Source organism: Arvicanthis niloticus, unplaced genomic scaffold (assembly GCF_011762505.2).
Source record: "Arvicanthis niloticus isolate mArvNil1 unplaced genomic scaffold, mArvNil1.pat.X pat_scaffold_713_arrow_ctg1, whole genome shotgun sequence".
Taxonomy (NCBI): domain Eukaryota; kingdom Metazoa; phylum Chordata; class Mammalia; order Rodentia; family Muridae; genus Arvicanthis; species Arvicanthis niloticus.
This window is the reverse complement of record NW_023046325.1, coordinates 14,208-25,922: the sequence shown is the minus strand read 5'-3', so window position 1 is coordinate 25,922 and position 11,715 is coordinate 14,208. Positions and strand designations below refer to the sequence as shown.

Genomic DNA, 11,715 nt, shown 5'->3' with positions numbered 1-11,715 from the left:
ATGAGGGTGGACTTTGGTGAATCTCTTTTCCAAGTAACAAATGACTGTGGGCTTCTTTCTCCCTGGATAACTCTGACTTAATTTGATGTGTACAAAGACTTAGTCAGAATTTACTCTCACTTTGGAATGACCAAACAATGACTGGTCCACCGTGAGAACCATGTCATGAAAGAAAGACCATGGCTGACAATACTAATGTTGTTAAAGCTCTATCCCACAGTACCTTGTGCTGGAATGCCTTGCGCTTAAGGATTGAACACTATAACACGCCATACAGAGGCCGTGTTTTGGACATATGTTCTGTTAATTTTAAGGTGTTGTTTGCATTTTTAATCCTGGTAATTTTAAAACCTGTTATTCTTAGTATTACTGTACAAGTCACTGTGTGCCTTTTGCACATAATTCTGCTTTGGAAACTATTTTCCAATTTTCTTTCTTTCTGGGTCATACCACTACTTATGGCAAGAAATCTTTATTTGTCAAATACATATAACAGAAAATTTAAATATCAAAATGTGTTTGAAGTATTTACATACTTACAGTGGAGGATATTTAAGACCAAGATGGGCAAGAACTACCTAACAGGGTTCCCTTACACACTCATTTAGAAATAAAATAAAAATAAAATAAAATGAAAAACATACTTGTCATATCTTGAAGGATTTGTGGTTTAGTCTTCTGTTACATGTTTACCATCCTGTTGGTTAAAGAAAATCATTTTAACAGAAAAACAATTTTATATTTCACATCTGGCAAAGCACATAGACAGCATGCCATGATTGACAGTTCTGATTCCAGCACATTGGCTCCTCTTAAAGTATCTTGCCAGTCAGTGGAGACACAAACATTTATTACACATGGACTTCAAAAAGTTAACTATGTGCTTTTCAGTGCTCATAAACACAAAAGGGCTGACTGTGGCATATATGTGTACCACAAAGAGTTGGATAGAGTAAGATGTTGGATCATTCAGGAACATAGTTCTTAAGCAGGAGACGATGCTGTCGAGGATAGACATCAGCACAAAGAAGCTCATGAGCATCAGAATGGTCTGGGTGGCCCTTTGCTCTGGGGATGCTTTTGGGGAAAGGTTGGTACCCTGTAGATGTTGGGCCTTTTTCCTGTGCCTGCACAAGAGAGCAACCATGTACCAAGTCGAGAGGACCATGAGACTAAGAAGAAAGACATCCCTGATGGCCAGCAGAGTAGATAACATGCTTTGCATGTGGTAACTCAAGGGTAGAATTGAGCAGGACTGAGTAACATAAATAAAGTCATTTGTGGTCAAATTGGAGATGGCAGTGATTGATACCAAGAGGTGACTGCTAATTAACATATAAATGATACTCAGCAAAAGAATGGCACATGAGATGTGATGGGGAGATTTGTGCTTGAACTTTGCTAAACAGGAGCTTCTGGGACTGAGAATGATGGTCTGGAGGACACTCAACAGGCTGGTGGTACAAAGAGAGAAACCCCTCAAAATTCTGTGCAGGTAGACAATGAATTTACATATGATATCATCCCATCCCCTCCAATAAATGAAAATGTCTGTGGCTATAAATGCCATGACCAGTAGCATCAGTACGTGGGTTAGGGACAAGAGGCCAATAGGCAGGTCCGTGAGTCTGGTCCTGTGCCCACGAGTGAACTTGAAGATGTAGAATAGAAGAAGGAAGCTGTTGGCTGAAATCCCAATGCCAATCTCAAAGAAAAAGGTGTTCCTTATGTTAGAATCAGTATGGAGGATGATGTTATTCATATTTCTAAGAAGCTGAAAAAAATGTGGAACAATGCCTCCTACTGAACAAAACCAAAAGCATCACTCCCAGATCACTCTTCTACCTTCAGAAAAACACAGTGGCCCATACACCTTTATTCCACTGAAGACCTCAGCTCCACCTCACACCCACAGATCATCTCACCTGTCCTAAGCTGAGCCATGACTGGGTACTGTGTTCCATGGTGGCTGTTTCAGTGTATGAGCTCCTTCAACATTAAATTCTGCACACAACATAGATTATGTCTTTTCTGTTTAGCATGTGTGGGTTTTCTTGAAGCAGATATATCATCTTAATGTTTTTCCTGTACAACATCTCAATTGTTAGGAACATTACAGCAGAGTTTTACTATTTTGGGTGAGTTTGAATGAAAAGGATTTTGTGAAAGAAACCAGTCCTTCCCAATGAAATAGGTCTCATGGATTGGGTATGCAGTTATTCTATTTGGGGTTATTTTTACTCTATTTTTAAAACCAATTTTCTTAATATATTTAAATAGCTAATGTTGAGAATTATAATCTTTGAATCCAGAAGGTTTTTTTTCCACTTACAATCTGCCATTTCTCCAACTGTGATCTTGAACACTCTGGCTGGGCTCCAGTAACCTCTTCCTGAACATATACACAGCCATGTGCCTGTGTCAGGCTGGCACTAGTTATATAAGAACATGCTGTTTACACACCAAAACATGGCAGTGTTCCAGCACAAGATGGTCTCTGTATATTTTGCCTGCTGGTTCTTTCATGCAGTGCCTTATGTTTGTGGTCTGGCAGAGTTAAGGCAATTCCTAGTGACTGGTCAGCTACATTCCTGCCAGAAATAGACAATAAAAGATTAAAAAATAAAAAACAGTAGAACATTGGAGCAGAGTCCTTTCAAAAGAACTCTCATGTACTATTCAGTCTTTCTGTGATACTCTAAGTGCATCTTACATGTTTCTACTCTAAATCTAGAACATCCTCCAAGAGACAAGCAAAGTGGACAAGTGTCAGCAGGAGCATACTCCATGTCTTCCTTCAGGGTGTGAAGTCAGAAGGAAATAGAACTACAATTAAAATAGTTGGGGTTATTCCAACTCAGTCTTGAAAGAGAGGCTCTATAGGTGTCTACAGTCTCTCCCTTTCATAATTGAGGTTTGATAATTCTCTAGATTCCTGATATGACAACTACAGGTTTATATTCATCAATATCCTGTATATTTTGTTGAATTGTTGCAGTTTCTTGATTAGACACTGATTTATTGAAACACCATGGACAAACCCACCTTGGGAGGAACATTTTCATTTCAGGTTACTGCTAATAATTCATCATCTGGTGTTGTTGTGGGAAGAAGTTAAGGCAGATACTTATAGGCAGGAAGTGAATGCACAGTCCTGGTAGAGTGCTGTTTAGTGGCTTTTTGCTTCATGGATTTCCCGGTCTGTATTCTTAAGTATTTACCAGTGTAGAGTTTACACTCACACTAAGCTGGGTCCTCTCACATAGATCACCATTTAAGAAAATTTGCTACAAATATGCCCACATGTCAATCTGGTGGGAGGTTTATCTGAACTGAAGTTTCCTTTCCTCTTCCCAAATGATTTACTTAGTGTCAAAGAAACAAACAAACCAAAACAGTGGGCAAGGTGACCCCTCTTCACGTTGACACACAAAAACAACACTGCTGAACAATAACCATGTCTCTCTCATTTTCTTGTTCTCCATATATCATACCATTATAAACATCACAATATAAAAGTTCCACATTCTAAAAGTTCAACCTTCTTTAAATCTTCAATCCTCTTTCAACATGCAAAGCCTCTCCAAAATTTTCAGTCTCTAACCTATTTTCTCTAATATTTTCAAAGTTTTTCTAAAATGCATATATTCTGCAAAACTCTGAAGTCTCCATAAAACTCCAAAATCCCTTTAAAATTTTAAAGTCTCTTAATTATAAGCCCCTGGAAAACAAATATCTTAAAATATTTTCTTATTCCCAAAAAGAAGAACCAGGACATAGTCACAGTGAAATTCAACAAAGTTGAACAGTGTTAAAGTGTGTCAGCATTCCAGGACTCACTAACCATCCTCTGGGCTCCTCCCTGGGTGGAGGAGAAACTGGTGCTGGGAAACCCATCCATAGCACACACAGCTTGTCTCCTACACTCACATTGGCTGCACCTCACAGCAGCTGCTGCTGTTTTTGGTAGATATTCTGAGATACTGACATCTCAGATAGCTTGGATATGCACTTCAACTGGGCTGAAGCTTCATTGGTAGCCTCTCCTTGGCTCTTTTCATCGATTCTAACCCTGCCATAAGGTATCAAGCCAGAGTGTCCTTTTTGATCCCTTCATGCCTTCAGAACAAGTGCCACCTGAGAGACTCTTAAGCTACCAAATTTGTTGCACGTATAAGATGCCACCTCAGTAATATCTGGACAATTGTTTCTGTGTGCTGAGCCCAAGAAAACATAAAATTTTTAATTGTTTCAGCAAGGCAAATGTTTCACTTTAGTGGTTCTTAACTTAAAATATGAATGACCCTTGTACAATCTTTAAGGGACTCTCAAAGTCCCTTAAAGGGACTCTGGAACTTGATAAAAACAAGCCTCCATCACATGCACTGGTCTCAGTGTTATATTCTAAGACCACACTGAATAATCCACTAAGATATCAGCATTCTGTGTATTTTATAGCCCAAAGTTCCAAGTCTTTTCACTGTCTTCCAAAACACATGGTCAGATCTGTCACAGGAACACCCCATACCCTAGTATCAGTTTGTGTCCTGGTTAGGCCTTTTGTTGCTGTGATAAAATACCATGATGAAAAGCAGGTTGGGGAGACAGGAATTATTTTACCATACAGCTTCTAGTTTTTCATCCAGGGAATCTGGGGACAGAATTCAAGACAGGAGGCTGGAGTCAAGAATTAATCAAGAAGCCATGGAGTAGTGTTGTTTTCCACATTTCTTCTTATAACTTGCTCAATCCACAATTTCATGGTACCTAGGACTACCATCCCAGGTGTGGAAATGTCCACAGTGAGCTGGACCCTACCATATCAAATCAATCATCAATCAAGGAAATGAATCAGGTGCTTGCCAATGAGCTAGTCTGGTGGCTGTGTTTTCTCAGTTGAGGTTTCCTCTTCGAAAATAACTCTAGCTTGTGTCAAGTTAACGTGAAACAATGTAGCACAGACGGCAAGTATATGGGGCATGTAATTTTTTTTAAAAAAAATCCTGTTACAGAGTTAAAATTTATAATTGAAAGTCAAGGTAGTAAGTGAAACTTTTTGAACTTATTTAGAGCATATGATATTTTAATAAAAGATATTAACAAGAGGTATAGAGGATCAAATTTACAAGTATGGGGCACTGATTAAGGCCTTAGACCTGAGGCAGGTAATTGGTGAACACATTTAACAAATCTAATTTTCTGAAATAAAAATTCTTTAGCATCATTAGAAAAGGTTAATTTTCTATAAGATTATGGATCATGTGTTCTAGATAGGTTATATAATAATATATTATAGAATATAACATATATGTATATGATAAATGGATGGTGCTTAATTATTCCCATTGTATTGTGAAGTTCTTTATGAAACTTACAGCTTTGTTTTCCAAGTTCCAGACACAAGAATCAGAACACAGTAGTGGGGAGAAAGAGATAGTTCTGTGTCCCAATGATCAAGGAAAATGGCAGTTGCTTTATAAGACGTATGTCACCATGAGCTCTGGATGTCATTTTGTAATCTGTGTGAAATGAGCAGCAGGAGCCTGTTTTATACACTTCTTTTCATGGAAGGGAAACATTTTTAGAGTTTAAAGTAGTGGCTGGCATCATATGCATGTTGGCACTAGCGATTAAGAAGTTCAAGAATTCTAATATGCTTTCTCTCATGGTGTTTATAGAGATGTGCATTTTATATAACTACACTGAAGTAATCAGAAAAGTAAAGAGTAAATAAAAGAAGAAAGGGAATGAGAAACAGAAACAAAGAAAAGAGAAAAGAAACAAAACAGAACTTTATATTTATGAGCAAACACATCAATTTCCCTGTCACAGTGCCCAGGCAGTGTGCTATCAGCTCTGCAGAGCAGGTGCAGGCTGTGCTAGTGTCAGGGTCATTTCAGAAACCATTTCAGCCCTGCAAACCTGAAGCTTGTAGGAAAGTCAGACAAGCACAGAGGCTGTGACTCCTCAGTGGTATTCTCAACATCATGGCTTCCGAGATTCTGGCTTTAAAGGCATTGTGAAACCTTATCTTTCTGGAGGTAGAATTCCACAGTAGCAAAGAAAAACTTACAGTGATATGATTGCAGTTATCACAAACACCATCTTACCAGGAAAGACATAGACGACATTTCTCTAGTCAATTTGCTATCTCTGAATTTCCTGGACCATATGAGTCTATATAGTATTATATAATAAGTATAAGTGCTAAGCAGTGGTGCCTTAATTCCTGTACTTCAAAGTCAGAGGTTTGTGGATGTTCAAGTTCAAGGCCAAACTGGTCTACAGAGTGAGTTCCAGAACATCCAGGGCTACAGAGAAACCAGTCTCGAAAAATCAAACAACAGCAAAAATCAGTAAGGCATGCAGATTCTAGACAGTTGTATAATCTCTACAGAAAATGTGCCCTTTCCTCAGCATTGAGCAGGCCTGAAAGACCTTGTTTACCACAATAGACCAAATAATAGGACCTAGGTGGAGTTACCCACCTCTGTTGCACGTACAGCCTGCTACAGAAAATTAGAAGAATAACTGCCCCTTGACCTTCCTTTGAGATATCCAGCAATGTCAAATAATTGGTTCCCCCACTCATATCTGACTGAAACAAGAAGGGATTTGGTGGGGCTTTCCCTTTAAATTGAGAGCTGAACATTAAACATCAAGCTTTGATCAGTGAACTTTGTCTTGGCTCCATGTTTCTCTTACCCTCATTCTATCCCTTTCTTCATTTCCAGCCTCCCTGTCAGGTGAACTCAGTTGGTCCGTGGCTGCAGGCAGCTACAAGAAAATACTTTGGTGTATATGAACTCTCCTCATATAGAAGCCACAAGGAATTCTCTAGTCTGTCTTTCAAAGCTGAGCCTCAGCAGTTCACACCTTCCTGGCTGAGAATACATTAGGAGACCAGGAGAGAGGACCCACACTCTCTGATCTGCAGAATTAAGGAACACTCATCTAAAGAGTGGGCAGGAGATAGCAAGCTGTGACAGGCCTGGGATAATCTACTGTACCATGTGCTGTGATTGCATTATGCACATTGTAACAAAACAGGCTACTTTCAAGAGACATGAAATTCTGAATATAGTGTTCCCAGCACCAAGAAAGGTCACTGATTTCTGAAACAGGTCCCATTAGAAGAGGCTACACTGGGGAAAAGGAAAGGAAGGCATTTGGCCAGATGAGGAAAGGAATCATGTGTGGAACAAGAAATGACAAAGTAGAATTTCAGCAGTCTTCAATTAAAGTAGATTGTGAAGGCTGTGGCTGCTCAGTGTGGAAAAATGGAAACTCCCTCTACAGCCTGAATCAAGAAAGCCCTGACGTTAGCCTTTGTGTTATTCCTCAGTTACCTAAATCATGAACAACCATGACCTATAGGATCATCAACTAGAGAGGTTTGGTAGGTGACACTGGTCAACAGCTTGAGGGTGAGGTAACTCAGTCAGGATGTCTACCTTTAGTCCAATCTTAAGATTTAACCTAGAAAGACACTAGAGAGAAATGGCTGGACACCAAAAAAAGGTAAACTCATCACTCTGCAAATGATGTCACTGTTTCTAGAGATCCCTGAAATAAATGAACTATGGGAATGTGATGGGCAAACCATGAAGAGCCCTTGGGCTGATGGATGACAGCTCTTTCTGAAAGACAATGTAAGAATTGTTTGTGTTTTTTTTTTTTTTTATCTTAACCTTATGGCTGAGTCTTCAGGCTCATCTGCCAGTAGGAATGTTACCTGGTATTTCTAAATAAGCCTCCAGAAACAGCAGGAATGGATACCTCAGAAGAACAACATGGCACAGACCCCAGCCATTGAGATGGACCCCACACAGTCAGTGCTGCAGCATGACCTGCTTTCCTCATCACCCATTGATGACTCCTGAGAGGCTGGGCTTTGCTGCTCAGCAGCTCTGACCTGGCTCCCACTGCATCTGTTGTGCATTTCTAGTATCAGAAAATTATAAGGGATATTAATTCAATGACTAGAACATAAAAATGATTAATGGACAAAATATTGTGTCCATCAGAAATAGGTTCACTGTTTATTAACAATCTGTGTCCTCTGACCTCATTACCACAGTGATTCAGGTGACCACTCCTACCAGGCAGAGAGAGGCTAAGGGATGACATGATTTGTCAAGTTAACCAGGGAATGGAAAGGCTCTTAAGACTATTCTAGTCAATAAGAATCAGCAAGGAGCCCTCTGTTAGGTGAAATTGAACACATAACCCACTTTTTTCCAAAGCTCTAAGAACTTCTAAGTATTCACACTATGGAAGCCAGTATATCAACGCTATTCCTTTTACAGTACATAATCAACAAAAGCAAAATTAAGTATATTTGTTTAAATTTAAAGATAGAACATCACTCACTATGTTTCAAAATGCAGACAAAGGATCACTTCTGAAATCCTCTGGAAATTACACCACACAGTTAACAGATAATAAAATAAATCTGGTAATTAATTCAGAAAAATAAATTGAAATTAAAATTAACAGATATCTTATAAAAATTAAATATTTTTAGAACCTTACACAGATGGAAGTGGCAGAAGCAAGTGGAATCTGAGCCTGAGGAGATCCTGCATAGGCTTAGGTGAAGAGAGTTTTTAAAGCATTGCATAATTTAGTGACTGCTAGTAACAAGTTTGCACTGGAGAGCAGGGACATTTGGGATCCCACTGGAACATTTTACCTGTTGACTCTACTCTGTTGGATGACAACCATCCTGGGAGACCTGGGCCCAAACTTTTCACTGAGCTTCCTTGGCACTCCTGTAAGTTAGATCAGGACACAATCTAGTCAGTTCAACTTGATAATTTTCCCCTCATGCAAAATGAGTGGAAATTAAACTTCTACTGCATAATTCACCTGCTTAACTGTGGGATCTCTGGTGCCTTCTTGAGCTTCCATGTTTCTGAGTAAATCTACAAAGTGGGTGACAGGCTGCTTCTTCCTGTGTCCTTCAACACAGGGAGAACCTTTATCCAAGAAATCTTGGTTCTGTGCCCTATGACTTTCAGATTTTCATCTTTTACTAAACAGTGAAAACAGATTTAAAGAAAATACAGAATAAAGGATGTTTTGGGAGTTCTGGGGCTGTGTAATCATAGACAGCTTGAACCTAACTGTGCCCCAGGCCAACCCTGAACTGGATTTGTCTTCCCAAGTAGCTAGCTGGAATTAGCTATTTCCAGAGAGAACTGGAGACTTAAAAAACTAAACATATGTAAAAAACTAAAGACTAAAATATCTAATATCTAAGATTCTATAAAAGATACCTAGGGGAGAGCAACCTTCAGAGGAAAGAGAAGGCACCCATTTAATAAATACCCAACTCATGCCAAGGGGAAGTCTGAATGCTGCACAGTGGCTTCATGAGCATTTTAATGCTCATACAACAGGCATAGCTCAGCTGGGGAAGAGGAAGCCCACAGCATGGAGGGCACTGGAAATGTTCATCCCTTGCCCATCCCTCCCCTAAGTGTGCTGGGCTTCTGTCCTAATCTCCTGCACAGGCCACTGCCATCCACTTGTCACCAGGTTCTCTAAATGAACATGGGGGCTGGTGTGGCAAAGGTGTTGGCCTGGCAGAGGAGGTAGTGATTGACCCCTGCCCTTTGCTTTATGAAGCCACTGCTGTCTGGAGTAACAGACTCCTCTTGGATAAAGAGATACATTCAAGATCCTAAATGACTTGCTCTATAACTCTGGATGGGTGAATCAACCTTGCTGAATTTTCATTTCCCTCAGTATTTAAAAACTGATTTTTAAAATTTTATGAGCATTTTCATATATATATGTATATGTATATGTATATGTATATGTATATGTATATGTATATGTATATGTATATGTATATGTATGTTTACAGCATGCTTGTTTTGAACCTGATTTAGATTAGAATCAGGTAGTGTATCATCCAGAGCTAGAGTCACAGATGTTTGACAACCCCTACATAGGTGCTAGGAACTGGAATCCCTCAAAAAGTAGCCAGGGCTCTTCACTGTTAAACATGGGGAATTATTTCTGTCTTCTTTGATTTCCTATTCTTTTTTCTTTTCTTTTTGATCTTTGAAAATGTTCATTGTGTAATTCATTCACTTCCTTGGTTAGATCTAATCCAAGGTAAGTTTATTACTTATTCATTTTCTTTAGATTCTTGTGAATGGGATTCTTTCTCAACAATTTTGTTATCACTACACAGGAAAGCTGCACATATTTAATTGTGTATCCTGTTCCTTTCTTTACCTGGCCAAAAAGGTTCTTAGGATCTCTTATGTACTTAGCTATAAATAGCCTGACTTTTTTATTTCTATCTCCCTTATCTCATTCCTATGGCTTCATGCTCTAGCTAAGCCTTGAAGCATTGTAGTACATAAGAGGAATGCTGGCACCTTTTTCAGACTCTTAATTTTAGTGGCTATGCCTGAGATTCCCCATTGTAGTATAATGTTGACTACAGATTTGTCAACTATAGCCATTATCATATGGAAGTATGTGCACATACTCCTGCCTTCTTTTATCACAAAAAGTTGTTAGACTTTCACCAAGTGCTTTTCTGCATCTATTGTCATGATCCCATTGATCTCTCTTTGAGCTCTATCTATTTCTCTCTTTGGACTCTGTCTTTGTCCATTAACTAAAATATCCTTCAGAGCAGGTTTCAGACATTGACATCTTATAGAAACTAGGTTGCAGTCACTAGTCTAGAGTACTTGTTAAGGGCCAGATGTCCATGACAGATCAGAATGGATGTAAAGCCTGGCTCTGTTATATATTGATGGAACCATGAACATTTTCAGCCTTATTGAGAACCTTGTTACTTGTTTCTCAAACTGGGAGTGAAGTACTTACTTCCCAAGATTTTGAGGAATTAAGTACTAGAGAATTTGAGTTTTGTACACATTGAATGCTCCCTAAGCAAGTCAGGAGAAGATGACTTTATATTCTCACCAGATAATTCCCTACAGGAAGCTTATGTGCTTGGCCCATGGTGGCCACCACAAATAGATGGCTGTGAGTGAGTATGGCTATTGTCAGTGTAGACAAAATGGAGGAGTCAATACCAGTTATTGGGACAGGTTTGAACTAGCCATGATGGTTCTGGGCCTCATGAACCCTGAAGCTAACTTTTGGTTTACTGTCCTTCCCCTGCCCTTGAAGAGCATTCTTGAGTAGGACTTTGAAGTGGAAACAGACTATTTTGGTGCATGGTATCCTGGTGAGCACCATAGCAGGCCACACTGCCCAGGTAAGTGGTTATTCTTCCAGGGTCACTAGTGAAAAGTCACCAGGTACTTCATTTCCTCATTGCCCTTTTTCTGGTTTTTGTACTCAGGCTGTGGGGACAAATTTCCAAATCCAGAAAAAAAAGAAGACTGTTTCTCTAAATCTGTCCTTAGATCTCCGCAGCTGGGATAGAAGTACTAGAGTATGCCATACCCTCTCTTTAGCCTTGTTCAGGCTGCTGTGGCCTCCTCAGAGGTTTCACAAGCAAAGGAAGAGTCTTTTCTATAGGTAACAATGCCCAACTCCAAGATCCCTGGGCTTCTATGGCTTTCTTGTACGTTGTCTCACAAATACTCTTCAGGATGACATGAATAAGGGAAAGAACATGACAGAGCTCGGCATTGTTGCCACAGTCCAGCAGCCCTGTGTTGGGCATGGATATGATAGCTAATACTGTCAACTTTAAGAACTCATAATGCAGTA

At 39.4% G+C, this 11,715-nt stretch overlaps 1 protein-coding gene across 1 annotated transcript; it reads right to left on the bottom strand.

The window, feature by feature from the left end:
* Positions 1-829: 829 nt before the first annotated feature.
* Positions 830-1,768, bottom strand: LOC117702345 (vomeronasal type-1 receptor 51-like). Its single transcript, XM_034493545.1, has one exon. The coding sequence runs from the start codon at positions 1,760-1,762 to the stop codon at positions 830-832; it is 933 nt and encodes a 310-aa protein (XP_034349436.1). The 5' UTR covers positions 1,763-1,768.
* Between the last annotated feature and the right edge of the window lie 9,947 nt (positions 1,769-11,715).

Coding starts and splice junctions, on each gene's coding strand:
- LOC117702345 (XM_034493545.1), bottom strand. CDS start 1,762: ATGAATAACATCATCCTCCATACTGATTCTAACATAAGGAACACCTTT.